This window comes from Sceloporus undulatus, chromosome 2 (genome assembly GCF_019175285.1).
Source record: "Sceloporus undulatus isolate JIND9_A2432 ecotype Alabama chromosome 2, SceUnd_v1.1, whole genome shotgun sequence".
Taxonomy (NCBI): domain Eukaryota; kingdom Metazoa; phylum Chordata; class Lepidosauria; order Squamata; family Phrynosomatidae; genus Sceloporus; species Sceloporus undulatus.
The window spans coordinates 172,449,006-172,467,439 of NC_056523.1; the positions used below are offsets into that span (position 1 = coordinate 172,449,006).

At 41.8% G+C, this 18,434-nt stretch overlaps 2 protein-coding genes across 3 annotated transcripts in view; one reads left to right on the plus strand and one right to left on the minus strand.

The window, feature by feature from the left end:
• Positions 1–136: 136 nt before the first annotated feature.
• Positions 137–9,733, minus strand: DAZAP2 (DAZ associated protein 2). Of its 2 annotated transcripts, none has more exons than XM_042449452.1 (4): positions 9,576–9,733; positions 5,458–5,579; positions 2,955–3,197; positions 137–1,623 (listed from the first exon to the last, which is right to left on the minus strand). In XM_042449452.1, the coding sequence occupies exons 1-4, from the start codon at positions 9,586–9,588 to the stop codon at positions 1,495–1,497; spliced, it is 507 nt and encodes a 168-aa protein (XP_042305386.1). In that variant the 5' UTR covers positions 9,589–9,733; the 3' UTR covers positions 137–1,494. The 2 variants fall into 2 exon arrangements, with proteins under 2 accessions (XP_042305386.1, XP_042305385.1); XM_042449451.1 differs by having other exon boundaries at positions 9,564–9,725.
• Positions 9,734–12,956: 3,223 nt separating this feature from the next.
• POU6F1 (POU class 6 homeobox 1) overlaps positions 12,957–18,434 on the plus strand; it is a 66,722-nt gene continuing 61,244 nt past the window's right edge. Inside the window, exon 1 of the mRNA XM_042449447.1 lies at positions 12,957–13,027. The gene's annotated coding sequence lies outside the window, so the exon portion shown is untranslated. The remainder of the gene's footprint in view (positions 13,028–18,434) is intronic.

Genomic DNA, 18,434 nt, shown 5'->3' on the forward strand with positions numbered 1-18,434 from the left:
TCTCAATTAGTATTATTCACCACTCCTCTGGCCATTGTTTTACACTGACAAACACTGAACAAAGAAACAGGTATAAAGGCAAAACAAAATTTGAAACCTTGCAACATTATGACAGAGAAGAATTTAAGAGGCTGAATTCAACTTTGTCACTTTATTCAAATTTTCAAAATAGCCTTTATTCTACTTGTTTTAGTATAAAAAGTCCACAAGTTAAGTGCACCACAGTGTTTACAGAGAGACCTAGAATTCCAACCTTTCATTAACAGTCAGCTGTATGGTTGACCATGACACATACAAAACACAGAAAATTAAGATAAAATATATTCACCAGATCTGATAAATTTTTAATTCATAAAAACAAAAGCAACAACAACAACAAAAAGATTGAAGATCCCTGAAATATTCTTCTTAATCCTAATAAGACTTCATTGTACCCAAGTCACTTTTAAAGTTTCATTAAAAAAAGAAAGAACAAAACCCAAAAGAACTCCATCAAATCCAGCAAACTTGCACACTGATTGACATCCCCCAGATGTTCCTGTCTCTCTAGCCTGAATAACATTCCTTACACAGTTTTGTTATCAAGACACCGGGTTGCTCTATTCCCCCCTTTAAAAAAATGTTTTCATTTTAAGCTTTTTTTTAAATTTTTTGAAACGTACAGGAAGCATTTAATGAAATGTTGTGTTTCTGGCACCAAAACATGGCTTCAGTTAGATTCTTAATGTGCAAAGGAGTCCAAGATCACTTTAAGAGTGTATAAAAAGAACATCCCGGGCCAATGCTCAAACTGCAAACCTTTCAAGCAAAGGAACAGAGAGCAAAAGGTGAGTAGAGGAGGCTGTTGGAAGGGGTTCTGAAATCAAGAATTGAGCCCCCAAAGCCCCATTCCTCTAACAGGCATCCATCATCCGCCTTGAAAAGAAATATGTGTTGACTACCTTTCTCCTCAGCACCACTGATTCTACGGAAGAGAAAAGAAGATGCATTCTCTTAATCCTATCCATTGGTAATAGGTTTATCTGCAAGCTTTTTATACGTTTGATACTTGGAAGCCAGGCTTTCTTTCAACCTTCCATTTCTGCCCCCCGACCCCTTCCCATGCCCCACCCCCACCCCAAACACCTGGTTTTATATATATAGTTTATTAATAAAAGCGAAAGACAGAGAGGAGAAATGCTGCAGTCTCTAGCACTCTCCAGTGGAATTAAAGGGAAACTCATGGGTCAGCTTAGCTCATGTTCATTTTGCAATTTAACCCCCAAAGATTTAAGAGAGGCACTCCTACCATTGCATGGTTTTGTATTTAAAGTTTGCTCTTTTTTTTAATTTTTAAAAGAAAAAGTGCCTGAAGGGTCAGGGCACCAGGAAGACACCCTGCATCATGTGTCTAAACTGTAACTCCAGGTTAATACGACTAAAGCGGTTACATTGTGAGAAGTGCTGACAGTATGTGATGTCGTTCCTTTACACCAATGTAGCCCCCCCTTTCCTTCACCAGATGGTGTAGCCACCGTCTGAGCCCCCCATGAAGAAGTTCCCCTTCCGTTGCGTCACTAGCACACTGGCGCCCTGCATGACAGCCAACTGGGCCGCGTTTGGAGGACAGCCAGGAGGAGGAGGCTGGAAGACAAGAAAAATAAGGTTAGGGACAGGCTGGAGGGAAGCATCTTCAGAAGGCAAGACAAACGTCCAGCCCCAAATGTTGCCAAAACTTCAGTGTAGCAAACATTGGGTGTGATGCACAAGGGGTGTCCTGGCCACATCAGCTATGCCGACTATGCACTGCAGGAGGCCTGCCTTACAGAAAGTGTATTTTCTGGACAAGGAGCCTGTTTAAGTTACAAGTGGATCAAGTGGCTGCCAAGGCCACTTGTTCATCTCATCATCTTTTTGTTTATACACTGCTCTTCCTCCAGAGGCAGCTTACAAATGAAAAAGATTACAATATAGTTTAAAAACATACAAAAAAGTCAATATTAAAATACTTAAATTATGAACCAAACTAAATCTATTTAAAAACATATACTTACAACGATGAAAACAGTTAAAAACATTTTAAAGCAATATAGCACTCTCTTTAAAAACCTTTTCCTCAAAAACCTTCAATTTCTAAACATCTGTCAGAATAAAATGGCCTTCACCAGCTAATGGAAGGATAGCAAGGAAGGAGTTCCACAGCCTAGGAGCAGCTACCAAGAAGGTGGCACACCAACCATACCTGTGAGGACAGTGGGACTGAAAGGCCTCTTCTGCGGATTTTAGGGCGTGGGCAGGCTCATACAGAGAGATAGTATACATCTACCCTTGAACGACAGGGGCATAGGCACAGAATCTTTCCCAGGCCTTCTATGCAAATATAATTTCATAAAGGGTCAAGAACTGAACCTGAGACTTAGGTCCAAAACACACTGCAGAAATAATCCAGTTTGAGGCCACTTTAACTGTCCTGGCTCAATGCTAGGGAATTCTGGGAACTGTACTTTTGTGGGACATTTAACCTCTGTCAGAGCTTTGGTGCCACAATGAAATACAATTCCCAGGATTCCCTAGCACTGAGCCAGGACAGTTAAAGTGATCTCAAACTGGATTATTTCTGCAATGTGTTTTAGACCCAAGTTGCAGGTTCAGTTCTTAACCCGTTATGAAAGATCAAAGTAAGGGAAGTGGGGTCTCCATCTAATCTCATAGTTACTGTACTACAGTTTACATTCAGAGCAAAGTATGGTTGAAATAGGTTTAAATCCTTGTAGAATTATTTGTGGTTACAGCCTTTCAGTGAAGAAAAGCTATTACATAACACGTGAGCAATGTAGATATGCGGCTGAACACTGCTTAGTTTATGCACAGAATAATTAGCAAATCCTTAATGCTTTTTGAGCTACTTCCCTTTCTACTGAAAAAGAAAGAAAAAAAAGAAAGGGGAGCCAATCAAAAACTACACTTTTACTTACAGGAATATTTGCAGGGGCACCAGCTGCAAATCTTGCTCCAGCATCAAAGCCACCCTCAACAAGAACGGTGGATCCAGGAGGATAGACTGGCCCCACAGGGTAAAAAGCCACTGGAACTGAAGAACCCATTGGGCCCATAGCTACAGACTGAGCCATAGGAAGGTACAATGAAGCACCAGGATAAGCTGCAGACATTGTTGGTACAGTGGCAGCCCCAGGATGCACGAAGTTTGGGCGGTAGAGCTGAGGAGAGAGAACACAGAAAAAGTTCCTTATTCCAAAGCAGCACATTCAGACACTTTCCATCTCAAATAATCTAAGAATACAGTAAATGACTTGCTAAAACAGAACAAGGTCCATTCCACATGCAGCATGTTTTTCCTAGCAGCAGTCAGCCAAGTATTCTTGGGAAGATCATAAACAGCAGACAAAAATATGATAACCTTCCTTTGTTTCTAGCAGGGACTATGAGGTGTGGAGAAAACAGGGCACTACCAATTCAGGATTTTGGACCAATGAACTTCCTAGCTCTCATACTGGACCAAAGATCTTAAAACATGCTTATATGTCCTCTGCCAACCTTCCTCACTTCTCTAGAATGAGGAAAGCCATTTCTGAATTTCAGCCAAATGTCTCTCCCTGCTCTTTGGAACAGAAATCCTATGTTGAAACATAAGGAGCCATTGATTGATTTCTGTTTGTCTTACACTATAAATTAGCATTACACCCTGGTATAAGTTACTCGGGCTAAAAGGACCAGAGTATAAAGGATTTTATCACATAAGCCTTTGTTCCCTCTCCTGCCTTCATCTCTTCCACTATCAAAATTCAGACTGTAAGGGCCTCAGGTTGAAGACCTGTCTCTTTTGCTTGCATTATTCTGTAGGCACATCAACTAATACACATCACTGACAGCCATACCATTTCAGTTACCTTTTTTTAAAGAATGCATGGTACATACCTCTCTTGAAGCAGTAAAAGTAACAAATCTGATACACACAAATATACAGGGAACTATAGTCCATAAAAGCTTATGACAGATAAAAGCTGTTAAGCTGAGATCTCACTAAGTTCCAGCAGAGCTGAATGCCCCAAAAACAATTCTACACAAGACTGCCCAGTGGGCACCTTCAGCCAAAGGCTCATGCTTTCTAAAGCAATTTATTTCTTCGGTGTCTGGCACTCAGCCAAGGCACTATGGGAAGAATCGCTTGGGGAATTCACCTGTAAGTTTTCAACAGGCAATTTCCCAAGCTATCTGTTCCACAGTGCTTTCGCTCTGATGATTCGTAGTGGCCAAGCCTTGAAGAAGCATCACCAGAGCCAGGGGAGGAACAGTGGGTCAATGTCTCTCCAACAGTACAATGGCTTGCCAGGACCACCTACTGCAATTCTTCTGCTTCCACAGGAAGGTCATGGATGCTTCCCTGAGTGAACAGCAGAATGTTAAAAAGCTTGTGGAATGGTCCATTCCTCAAGCAACTTGATACTACAGGATCCTGGCCTTCATCTCTAAACCACAAATCCTCAGGCTATTTAGCAACAAAATTAAAATAGGTATGACATTTTGCCTAAAACCTGACATCATTACTAGTTTCACTTTGGCAGCTAGCAGCCAGGCCAAAAAAAGTTTCCCAAAGAATATTATGCTTTCCCTTTGATAGGTCTCCAAATGAAGAGAGAAACAAAATGCTGGACCAGCCCCTAAGAGCTGTTTCTTTCTTAAAATTTCTCATTAAGTTCCTTTGCTTTCCATGGCACATGGATGGTAGGCTCAATGAGTGGGTACTGATATTGTAGTGAAACAGCAGAAAAGAGACAAGCTCTTTGGCAGTCTGAGACAGTGTTAGTAAGATTTGATAAAATGGCAACATTAGTACCTTGAACTGGGAGAAGGCAACAGGTCCAAAGGAGATCTGAAAAAGCTTATGATGAGTTCTTGATGTGCCATTCTTATCAGAAGGTGAGCCATCATATTTTTTATAATTCAAAACTAGTTAACTTTAAAACTTATACCAGCAAAACCACTGAGATAGATGATCTAGTGTTCATTATGACAGTAGCATGTTATTTACAAACAACATACTCAGATCAGCTACCATTATCTAGCAAAACACGCTTGGGTCATATAAAGTTGTTGAGCCAATCCTTCTCAAAAATAACCAACACCGGTTATCACCCTTTATGAAAATGACAGATTTTGGTGTAAACTCTGAGAACATGATGCTTCCACTGCCGTGCAAGAACCCAGATCATGATAAAGCATTCAGACACACAAATATTCTGCACGTGGTTGAAGTCAAACAATTTTAAGAGAAGCCCAGAAAGATGTGTTCAAAATGTCACCAGGTGGGTTAGTAAATGATATTCCACTGGAACCAATACAATTTCACTATTCTTATTAATTACCGCTGTAACCCTTGAAAGAGAGAAAGGACTTCTGTCTAATCCAACAGCAGTTATATTATTCTTTTATAACCAATATGGAATATAGTTTACATACTTCTGAGTAAGCAGGAGGAGCTTCAGTGTAAGGTGGAGCCTGAGGAAGTGGTATGGTCTGTGGAAACACTGATGGATTACCAGGAGGTTGAACTGGGTAGGAAGGCTGTGTAGGATATTGACCTAAAAGAAGGAAGTTAATCAATGTTAGTATAGTTACTGCAAAGGAACAGGAAGTGTGTCTGGTCTGGGAAATTCCCTCCCTTGGGAGTTTTATCTGAAAGAATACAGATGTTCAAGAAAAAGGGATATTTAATCAGTAAAAGGTCCAAAGCCCACAAACATCTGCTATTCTGCCTCTGCTGGAAACTAATTGAAACACAAAAGACATGAAAGAGCTTTGGTCAATGTCTTTCAAATCTGCTCTCCCATCAGGCTTAAGAACAAAGGTAGTCAATAATTATTTTTTAAAAACTGGAGAGTGCCATTTCGTGGGGAGAATAAATATACTTTGTAAGCCAGAAAGAGAATGATGGTTTAATTATTATTCCTATGATCAGATACCAAATCAATTTTCACCCATTAACCTGATTTCACCATGAAGCGAACAAAACAATCAAAATCTATGAGCACAATCTAGTAAATGCCTGTGCAGAAGTAAGCCATCATTAGTTCAGTGAGACTTAATACCTGATGAACATATGCAGGATTGCAGCCTAAACTCTCTTACCAGTGCCTAAACTATAATGGGCTATGTTTAAATTAAGCCTCAAAAACTAGTTCCCCATTGCTGAAAATTCACCTCACTCAGAAGGTATCTGTTGCAGTTCAAATGGCTTGTTTGGATGGAGTGTTCAAACAAGACTGATTTGGTATTTTAAAGGGGATGAATTAAAGGGGATGAATTAATCTTCTAATGTTTAGGGAGCTCCCTAGCTAGAGTAAATCAACTCAGCCTTGAAATACATTCCCAAGGAAATACCTTGTATGTATTACAAAAACAAGGAGTTCATGCCACTGGCTGCTGAAGAGAAGAGCTAAATGACCTGAATGAAGTCACTTGAGGCAGATTAGGCAGCTACATCTACTACCTTCCAAGGGGTTACTTAAAATACATTTCTGCTGTGTAGGACAGGATAAAAGATGGTAACAATGCATGCTGTCACCTTCTCTATCAATAGCCTAAGATATTCTGGTTGACGATCTCTGGGGGAAGGGTCATCTTACTTTTTAAAACTAAACCATACTGAGAAGTAGGGATATAAATGAAACAAGACTTCTTTGAGATTTTTCAAAAACAGAAGGCACAGATATTTCTGAGACAGTAAAGTTGTAAGATTAGGCCTGGGATACTCCATTTGGGGCAGGATCCATTGTCCCATATGTTCTACTTCTTTGAATCTGTGACTTTATAGGTTAGGATCCTATGTATACCCACTGGAGAGTAAGCTATCTTTGATTAGGTTGGACTTGCTTCTAGATATAAGCCTGTACAAAATTAATAGTCAGTGTACTGTTGCTATAATGCAATTTGCCTCTTGCTGTCTGGTGATTTCTTCCATTCAGAATCTGCCCCTTTTCTGTGGCAAGTCAAGACAAATGGTACTTGGCATGTTTGGCATGACACTTGTCAGGCTAGGAGCAGAAAGCCACAAGTACTGAGTAATCTCTAGCACAGAGTAAGAAATGTGATTAAAATCACCCTATCTAGCAGGTATTAGAGCTGGGGAATGTTCCCTTTTTTTAAATTCCAGTTCCCAGAATCCCTAGCCAACGTGGCTAGTGCCTGTGTTAACTGGGGGATTATGGGAGCTGCATTCCAACAAAAAGGAGAGGAAGTTCCTTGTGCAAAGTATTCAGATGCTAAGTCTTGTATTTCTCATGTCCACTATGTATTGCTAGTGAATGTTAATCTAGTGACTGATGCAGTCCACATTCCCCTTAAGAATCATGAGACATTTTTCTTCAGTTACTTTTCTGGTCTTCCTCAGATTACTGCTCCGTCTCACCTAACCATACTCCCAAGAAGGGTAAAGAGGAAGGAAGAGATCTTTATAGTAATCTTCCAGGGGCCACAAACAAGCCTTCTCTTTTTTACAATAAGAAAGACCAACTCAGCTGTCTTTCTAACCTGTAGAAATAATAAATGTTGACATCACTTTAAGTGCTGTAGCTCTACCGTATGGAATCCCGGGATGTGACATTTTACAAGGTTTTAGCCTTCTTACCAATGAGTGCTGGTGCTTCACAAAACTACAAATCCCATGATTCTGTAAGAATGGAGCCACGGCAGCTACAGTGGTGTCAAACTGCATTATTTCTGCAGTGTAGATGCACCCTGGGTCACTCCTCATCCTGGCCAGGCCTTTATCCACTTTTCTGAGCAGGTAAAGATGGAATGGAGAACATGGACTATCCTTTGGCTCTTACAGCTGAACATGCTCTCCACATGAACCAGAGCTAGGAGGTGGGCAAAATCCAATGGGCAATTCCTCTCACATCTTTAGATGCACATCTGTGGGTAACCAGGTTAATGCAAGGAGGAAGGTGTGAGTACAGAACCAAAGAAGGGTTGTTGCTGTTAACTGTCCTTGAGTTGACCTGGTCTCATGGTGGCCCTGTGGATGAGACATCTCCAAGACCCCCTGCCATCCACTGTTCTGCTTAGGTCCTGCAGAGTAAGGCCTGTGGCCTCCCTCATTAAGTCTATCCGTCTGGCTTGTGCTCTTCCTCTCATTCTACTACCACCTACTTTTCCTAGCATTGGTCTTTTTCTATTGAGTGGTGCCTTCTCACGATGTGGCCAAAGTACAACAGCATCACTTTAATCACCTTAGCATCCCAGGTGGAGTTCTGGTTTGATCTGTTCTAGGACCCTGTTTGTCTTTTGGCTGCCCAGGCTATCCTAAGACTTTCTCCAGCAGCAAGCCTCAAATTATTTGATTTCCTTCTTATGGGCTTTCTTAATTGCCCATCTCTTGCCTCCATTCATGGTAATGGGGAAAATACAATGGAGTGGGCGATTGTGATTTAGTGCTCAGCTGTATATCTTTACACTTTAGGATCTCCTCTTGTTCTTTCATACCTGCCCTTCCCATCCCTCATCCTTTTCTGATTTCTTGGCTGAAGACTCCATTCTGATCAATGTTTGATCTGAAGTATCAAATAAAAGCTCTTTAACCATTACGATGTCCTCTTTCTATCCACTTTCTTTAACTGCCCTGGCTCAGTGCTAGGGAATTCTGGTAACTGGTTTTGTGAGACGTTGAGCCTTCTCTGTGCCACAACAAACTACAATTCCCAGGATTCCCTAGCACTGAGCCAGGGCAGTTTAAGCGGTCTCAAACCGGGTTATTTCTAGAGTGTATTTTGGACCATAGTTACCCTGAATCTGGGCTAAATGACAGGACGGGGAGGGCAGAATGGGACCTGCTGGGGGTGCCTTTTTTAAGGCCAGAGGGGCCCTGGGCGACCAGACGTCCTCCTTTTCTAGGACATACCCTACATTTCAACCTTCTGTCCAAAACAGAATGGGCCGGACATCCTCCTTTTCCAGGGCATATCCTACATTTTAACTTTCTGTCCCAACACAGAATGGACCAGGCGTCCTCCCTTTGCAGGACAAGTCCTACATTTCAGCCTTCTGTCCAGGAGGAATCCCCAAATGCCCTCCATTTTGAGCAGGACTAGGAACAGTATGTTTTTAGCGTTTGTGTTTTGGCCTGTCCTCCATTTCCTGGCCAGGAGGAATTCCCCAATGTCCTCCATCCTGAGCATGACTGGGAAGCATGGATTCCCAATTCCTGTGAGTCTTGTTAGCCGTTATATGGCCATGCCCTCCATTTTGGAGGGCAGAGGGGGCCTGGTCAGCCTGCCCCAGGGCCTCCCTCTCCTCTGTGGCTCCCAGGCAAGGAGACTAGCCAAGGAGGGCCTTGGCGCCTCGAGGGTTAACTCCCGGGCCATTGCGTCATAGCAACCCACGGCCCGCCCCTCCCGCCACCCCCTCTCCTCCCCTCCCATTGGCCAGGGCGCCCGCCAGTCACGGCCTAGGCCCGCAGCTAACGGGACTGCAGCGCCAGCCTTAAAGGGACAGCGTCCCCTTGGCGAGAAAGGTGAGGCCACTGGGTGGGGTTGTGCGGAGGGCAGGAAGGAAAGGACGAAACCCGCCTCCTCTCTTGCCTTTGCTGTTCATGATGGCGGCGGCGGCGGCGGGGTCGAAAAGGACTATGGACGGCAATGGCTGGCTCTGGCGGCGTCTCTCCTTCTCGCTCAATCACTTCCTTGTTGTTGTCGCTGCAGCCTTGAGGAGAAGGGTTACGTCGAGGCGTCTGACGTTATTACGCACCGCGAGAGGCGGAGAGGGAGCAGCGGTGTCAGGGGGCGGGGCCGCAGGAGCCAGGGGGCGCCTCCATTTTGTCCCTCCCCTTAGGGCTCCCCGTGGCGCAGCGGATTGAGCGCTGGATAGAGACTCTGGGGTCGAGGGTTCGAGGCCGGGTTCCGCCACTTGGGGCACTAAGTCACAGCACTCTAAAAAAGGACAAGGACATGGCCACGGAAACATTAATATATACATTCATTTGATACGGCTTATTTGCAGCTGTGTTACATGTGTGCCTTATGGCATTGTGTGTGTAAGTACATATGTATATACATATATGTATATACAGATATATTAATACATATATATATATGTGTAAGTACATATGTATATACATAAAATACACATTACATATGCTGTATATGTATGTATGTATATATATATATGCACATGCAAGTCCATATATGTGTGTGTATATACATATAATAAACATTACATATACTGTACAACATTTGGGGAAAGGGTAAGCTTGGGAGGGCAGGGGCACACCCAACAACATTGCCACATAGCCCCAAAACCCCACAAAAAACTATGGATGCCAGCCATGAAAGCCTTTGCCTTCACAGTTTGGTGACTGTTGGAGAGGGATAAGGGATGGGGGTGGCAGAAAAGGGTAGTATTGTGAGCCCCCCTCTCACATTTTGACATTTGTTGAGCTCTCACTGAAGGTGCATCTACACTATAGAAACAATGCAGTTTGACACCGCTGTAACTGCCCTGGCCCCATCTTACAGAAGCCTGGGATTTGTAGTTTTGTTGGCAGAGAAGGCTAATCGCCCTGTAAAAGTACAAATCCCAGGATGCCATAGGATGGAGCTGCAGCGCTCAAAGTGGTGCTAAGCTGCACTATTTCCACAGCGCACAAGCATCCCGGGAGGGTTGCAAGTCAACAGCATCATCTCATTCACTTAGATTTAAGGGCCAAGAATCCTTGTTACGTATCACACAGAAGCAGGATAAGCCTATTATTATTATTATTATTATTATTATTAACCTTTATGAAGTGCTGTAAATTTACACTTTACACATTTATAATTAGACAGTTCCCTGCCCTCGGACTTACAATCTAAAAAGACATGATACAAAAGGAGAAGCCTAGAACTCCTTTTGGATCAGCGGACTGTAGAAACTGGCATGAGGGCAATACAGGTTAATGGACCCAGGATGACAGGAAAGCTAAGCAATGCAGCAACCCAGAGCCAAGAAAAAATAATAATACAGCATCTGCAGCCACCAGAGAGACTGCGAAGTGCATGCAGTAGCAACAAGCCATTCCTGCTCGGGTTCACATTTTCTGTGGCATCAGCTGCATCCACATGGCTGAAATAATCTGGTTTGACATCACTTTAACTCTCATGGCTGAATGCTAGGGAATTCTGGGAATCATAGTTTGTTGCTGGCCAATAAAGGTATCGCTGTTTGGTGGATTTTTGTTTGAATTTGCTAAAGGGCCAACACAGTGTTTTGTAGGATCATAGAGTTGGCAGAGGCTACAAGGGCCATCCAATCTGATCCCATGCCATGGAGGAAAACACAATCAAAGTACCCCCGACAGATGGCCATCCAGCCTGTGTTTGAAAGCCTCCAAAGAAGAAGACTCCATCTTCTGTTATTAAACAGCTCTTACTGCCAAGAACTTCTTCCTAATGTTTCCTGGGTTCTTATTGTTGCAAAAGAGGTTGACTTTGTTCTGTGTGACACTGAAAGCCAGTCATGCGCTGGGCATTTTACTTACAATGGTCTGCATAAATGGCTGAGACGGTGACACCGTTGCTTTTTGATGGTTCATTGCATATAAACTTTGTTTCATGCACAAAATTATATATATGTGTGTGTGTGTGTGTATGTGTATATAGTATAAAATTACCTTCAGGCTATGTTTTATAATTTCAAGTTCAGACTTGGGTCCCATCCTCAAGATATCTCATTATGTATATATGCAACTATTCCAAAATCACCTTTGAGACTAACTGAAAAAATGAAGTTGGCAGCATGGGTTTTTGTAGACTTAAGTCCACTTCATCAGATGCATCTCAAGAAATAGACTTAACTCTAGACAAGCTCCAGCTGCCAACTTCTTTCTTTCAGTGAGTCTCAAAGGTGCTACAAGATCTCTCTACATACTGATTCTACAGACTAACATGGCTATATCTTTGAATTAGAAATGCAGGTTAGAAGTAAGTAGTGAAGACGGTATGAGTGCCATATATGCTTGACTATAAGTTGACCTCATGCATAAGTTGAGGGCAGGTTTTCGGGCCAAAATTATGGATTTTGATATGACCCAAGTCGAAAGTAAGACTTAGGGCCATGTAATAAAGTACTTACATTGACCTGTGGATAACTCAATCCAGGTTTTTTGTGTCAATTTTTTGACTAAAATTTCTAGACGTATACATTAGTATACAGTACTCACTGTCCATATTCTGTTCTGGAAATGAGTTGCATATCCTGCTTGGTACTGGAGTACCAGTACCAATAGCCATGAAGTCATGGAGTACCAAGAGCATGGAGCCAGCATGGTGTAGTGGTTTGAGCGTTGGACTAGGACTCTAGAGACTATGGTTTGAATCCCGGTTTAGCCGTAAAAACCCTCTGGGTGTCCTTGAGCAAGCCATACTCTCTCAGCCTCAGAGGAAAGTAATGACAAAAAAGCCCCCCTCTGAACAAACTTTGTCAGGAAAACCCCATGATAAGGTTCGCCTTTGGGTCACCATAAGTCAGAAATTACTTGAAAGTACACAATAACAATAAACTGGAATACTGGAGCAGAAGGACTTTTGATCCAACCCAAGAGGGTTCATATCTATATATCATAATTCCATTATTAAGTCCAGGTTAATTTAATCCTCACTCTATAATTCTCTTCTCTACATGTTACTAACAGAATGGTAATATGTGGACAAGACTTCTCATTATACATCTTTTGTGTCTTATTTTGTGTTTTTAATCCACGATAGCCTTCACAGATGTCAAGATGGAAATGCTGATTAAGAAAAAACATTTAAATAGTTGAAGATAGATAAATGCTTTGGCCAAGAAAATAATACGTTTCTTGTAATGTTTTGGTTCCACTCCTTCCTTCAGTTGCTTTTATTAAAAAGCTTTATGCTATTATCTGTTGGTTTGTTGGTTTGATGAAGTGATTGCATTTCATTTTGGGCTGTTTTTCTTCCAGGTTTTCAGCCAGGTGTGCTGTCTGGGCTCACTTTGATGCAATAATTACAGTGGAATCAACAGATATTTTGCACAGGTTTGCAGTTTTACATATTTATATATTTTATGTAAATAGGAGGAGCAATAAACATACATGAGACTGAAAAGATGTAGTCTAAAATGTCAGGTACAAAAAAGGATTTACACATGTAAGATGTAATATACAAAGGTTGCATCCACACTGCAGAAATACCAGTAACCCAGTTCAACACCATTTTAACAGCCATGGCTCAGTGTTAGGGGATTCTGGGATTTGTAGTTTTGTGAGACATTTAATCTTCTCTGTCTGGTGCCACAACAAACTACAATTCCTAGAATTCCATAGCACTGAGCCAAGGCAGTTAAAATGGTGTCAAACTGGGTTATTTCTGCATTGTAATTGTCTGCATATTTATTCAGAAGTAAATCTTGCTGTGTTGTGGTGGGGATTACTTTCAAGTTTGCATATGACTGCACACTGATTCACCTTATAGCAGACTTTAAAAAAGATATTAAATGAGTGTGCCTATCATTCTTTGTATCATATATCTATCCATCAGCATTGCATAATCTTGACCATGATTGGCCTGTCTAGATTGAGACCTCTTCCTAAGGCATAATGATGGATAAACTCTGTGACTACAGGATTTGAATCAGATGGAAGAGAGATATGAGGCCATATATCATGAGAACATTATGCCAAAACGTGGCCCACATTGCTGTCATTGTTATTTGCCATTAGGTAGGCATCAACCTATGGTTGCCTAATGGAATTGAGACCTCCAAGAGCCCTGGTCATCACTAGCATCCTAGGGTCTTGGAAACTTGGTACCTCATCTTCTTTGATTGAATTATTCCCCCTGTAATATGGTCTTCCTCTTTCCTAGAGCCTTCCACTTTACCCAGCATTACTATCTTTTCCACTGAGCCCTGTCATCTCATTATGTGTCCAAATTATGATAGCCTCAGTTTAGTCACATTGGCTTCTAGACAAAATTCAAGCTTGATTTGCTCTCAAATTCCGCCTTTCTTTGGTACCCATAGAACTCTCTTCTACCACCACACTTCCGATGAGATGATTTTCTTCCTGTCAGCCTTTTTCACTGTCCAACTTTCACACTTAGAAATCTGAAATACCATGGCATTGATTATTTTGACTTTGGTCTTTAATGATATATCTTTACACTTGAAGATCTTATCTGTTTCCTTCATCACTGCCCTTTGACATCCTGTTGCTTCCCCCCCCCCCCCCCGTTCTGTCTTGGCTATAGCCTCCATTTGGGATTTATTACTGAGACAAGGTACAGAAAATCTATAACTATCTTAATGTCTTCATCATCATTTTATTAACATAAACATCCTGCTGTCAGTTAGTGTGAGAAGAATCTGTTACTAATTGACAGAGCTTCCTATTAATGCCATACTTTCTCTTTTCCATTTGAAGCAACTTCATGTTGTAAAGTAATCACAATTCCAGTTTTTGAAGGACTGTTTGTTGAAGTTGAAAACCTTAAAGAACTGGCCAAACACAAAAATGAAGTGATACGTGTAATAATATTGGTAGCATACTAAAAATAAATTATTCCTGATTCAAAGCTTCAAAAGAAAAATACAGTGGACCCTTGTTATACGCTGGGGTTTGGTTCCAAGATCCCCCGTGTATAACAAAATCCGTGGATGTTCAAGGCACATTAAATATACGTAATGACATAGCAAAATGGTGTCCCTTATAAAATATGGAAAATCAAGGTTTGATATTTTAAATTTATATTTTTTTGAACATTTTGAAACCGTGGATGCTTGAATCCGTGTATAAAAAATCCGTGTATAAGAAGGGCTGACTGTAGTGGGCCTTCCACATTTGCTGGGGTCAGGGGCATAAGACCCCCATGAAAGTGAAAATAATGCAAATAAAAAAAACTTTTTTAAAAACCTGAGAAAACACCTCTCTAGGAGTCCCTAGGTTCTCCAGCACAAACCTACGACCAACATTTGCCAGAAGCTGATAATACAATGGCACTGGAAGACCTACAAATATCTAGAGAAGTATTTTCTCTAGAAATCTCTATGTCCTCCAGTGTGTCTCTATGGTCAACGTCTGGCAGAGTCTCACTGGAGGAGCTGGAAATTCCTAGAGATAACATATTAATCAAATCTGCAAAAGTCAAAGCCACAAATGTTGAAGGCCGACTGTAATGTGTTGGGTTTTTTTTTTAACCATGTATGCCACCTATGAAGCATTTGGTTAGGGTTATCAAATGTACCTTTTTAAATTTATGCCATTAAATTTATGGAGCCTAGTGCTGCATTTCATCCTCACAGCAACCCTGTGAGGTAGACCTATGAGGTACTATGCTATATACTGAACAGGGTTTAGTTTTCCAGATCCAAGGCTTGTCCCCACATTGGTCAGTAGAGTACCAGCCAGTGGTCATCTGTCAGCTAAATGTGGCCATGAGACAGAGCTTCTATATTAAGATTACATTTCCATACACTGATTAAAGCCAACTGACCTCAGCCCCTGCCCTTGGTTCTTGTAATGAAACCGGCCCCCTTCTCTAACAACATTAAGGAAATAGCCATTTAATTGTGGTTTCACTGAAATGAACAACAGTTCTTCTGGGACATAAAAATGAGTGAAGGAGCTGTCATTAGGCTCTCAAGGATTGCTTTTCTAAGCTGAGGAGCTGTACTCTGGAAAAGAACTGGAGTCCAAATTCATGCATAAAGAGATCAATGGAAAGAACAGAGAGCTTGCAAATATATTTTAAGTTTAATTAAGCCTGGAGGCTGTTAAACTTGCACCAGTCAAAGAGCTCTACTCATTAGCATCCAGCTAACACTTTGTTATTTTGGCATCAGCTTTAGGTTATGTTAGTTATTTTAAAGCCTACCCTCTTGGATGTTACCATAAAAGAAAGGGGCTGTGGTGGCTGCGGCCCTAGGGTGCCTTCTTTTTTCCTAGCAGCAGCTTCATTTATACAGTACAGAACTTCCTATCATGGTGGTTCCCTGCTTGCAAATCTGTCTTTCAAGATGCTTATTTCAGTTTTCCATGTTCCAGGAAATAAAATGAGATCTTCAATGAAGCCTATCCCACAGATTTCAGACCCTGAAACATTACAATCATCCCTCTTTATCCATGGATTCAAGCATCTATGGCTTGAAAATATCCCCCAAAAGTATACATTCCAAATAGAAAACCTTGGTTTTTCCACTTTATATAAGGGACACCATTTTACTATGCCATTCTGTTTAAAGGCACTTGAGCATCCATAGATTTTGTGATCCATGAGGGGTCCTGGAACCAAACCCCAGCGGATTGTAATTTTTTTCTCCAAAAAATAAATTACAAAATTGAATTTGGCTGCTGCAATGCTTGGCCTCTGTCTTCCATTAGGTGGCTGTACTGAGTTGTCCACTTTCTGGCACTGAAAATTCAGCCTCCTCAAACCTCACTTTCTTCTTAGGGCCCACAGGCTGCCATCTCAGGTATCTAAAGTAATGAAGTGAGGCAGAAATAGACATGGGGGAAGGAGCATAAAAAATATAGTATGAGTTCATGGACAACATATAATCAATTTTCATCATCGGATTAGGCTACAGCTAGGAAAATGTATGCTCTTTGGCTGGGAGATTATATTCCAGTTGTATAGTCATCCCTCCACACCCACAGATTCAAGCATCCAGGGCTTGAAAATATTTTTTTAAAAATATATAAACCTTGATTTTGCCATTTTATATAAGGGACCCCATTTTACTCTGCCATGGCATTTAATGGGACTTGAGCATTCATGGATTTTGTGATCCATGGCGGGGAAGGGGGCTGGAACCAAAGCCCAATGGATACCAAGGGCATACTGTAGTCCAAAAAAGGGGGGGAAACAGCATGATTTGAGTGCTGGACTGCGACTCTGGAGACAAGAGTTCAATTCCCAACTCAGTTATGAAACCCACTGGGTTACCTTAGGCAAGTCACACTCTCTCAGCCTCAGGGGAAGGCAATGGCAAGCTCCTCTGAGTAAAACGTGTCCCAAAAAAACCATGGAGTTCTTAGGGTCTCCAATAGTTGGAAATGACTTAAAAGCACACAACAACACACACACACTCCAAAAAAGTAACTTTCTCATGCTCTGGTTATAATACAGGTTGAGTTTCCTTTATCTAAAATGCTTGGGACCACAAGTGTTTGGGATTTTGTATTTTTTTTAAAATTTTGGAATACCTGTATTTGCATAAATATACATAATCAGCCAGTGTGGTGTAGTGGTTGGTGTATTGGACTATGACTCTGGAGAGCAGGGTTTGAATCCTTAACCTTGGGCAAGTCACAGTCTCTCAGCCTCAGAGGATGACAATGGCAAACCCCCTCTGAACTAACTTGCCAAGAAAATGCTGATAGGGTCGCTATAAGTCAGAAATGTCTTGAAGGCCCATCACAACAAACATAATGAGATATCTTGGAGATGAGACCCAAGTCTAAACAAAATTCATTTATGTTTCATATATACCTTATACACATAGTAGACTGAAGGTAATTGTACACCAGATATCTAAGTAATTTTGTGCATGAAACAAAGTTTGTGCACATCGTACCACTGGAAAACAAAGGTATCACTATCTCAGCCACCCATGAAAAAAGTTTAAGGTTTTGAACTATTTAAGATTTAATAATTCTGGATAAGAGATACTAAACCTGTATTGCACAGGAATACAGATAATTCCAGAAAGTGGGAAGGGAAAGGATTACCTGGGATAATTGGGATAATTTGCAATGGAAAGAAGCTGAGGACAAAGGGCAAAAAAGAAAGAGAAACTGGTACATTATTAAAAGCAGGTGAGAAATTGGGAAGTCAGAAGGTTTGAAGGAAAACACAGCAAAGTTCATGAACACAGAAATTACTATTTAACACAACCATTTTTATTATACAATAACAATAGTAGGACTGCCTTTCGCCAGCCTTTTTGGACTCTCTGCTGCTGGTTTTGCCTCCTTGACCTGCTGCTGCTGGACTCATCAACAGGGAGCTGGTTCTTCATCATCCTCCCATTCTCTGCTGCAGATGGAAGGAAGGAAGGAAGGGGAAAAGGAGATTTCCCCCTGAGTCTGGAGCTGCCTCCTGGGCAGAGAGGAGGGTGGCAACAGCAGCAGGGCCATGCCAGTCTCAGGCAGCATCAGAGATCCATCCTCATCCTCTGCCTCTGGCTCCAGGAGTCTAGTCCTGGATTATTGGGAGCCCTCCTCTTTCATGGGAAGGGAGGGAGGGAGAGGGGAAGGGAAGAAGGGGGGAAAGGGAAGGGAGGAGGGGAAGGAGGGAAAGGAAGGAGGAAGGGGGAAGGGGAAGAAGGGAGGGAAGGGGAAAGAGGGAAGGGAGGAGGGAAAGGAAGGAGGGAAAGAAGGGAGGAAGGGAGGAAGGAAGGAAGGAAGGAAGGAAGGAAGGAAGGAAGGAAAAGTGATGTAGGGA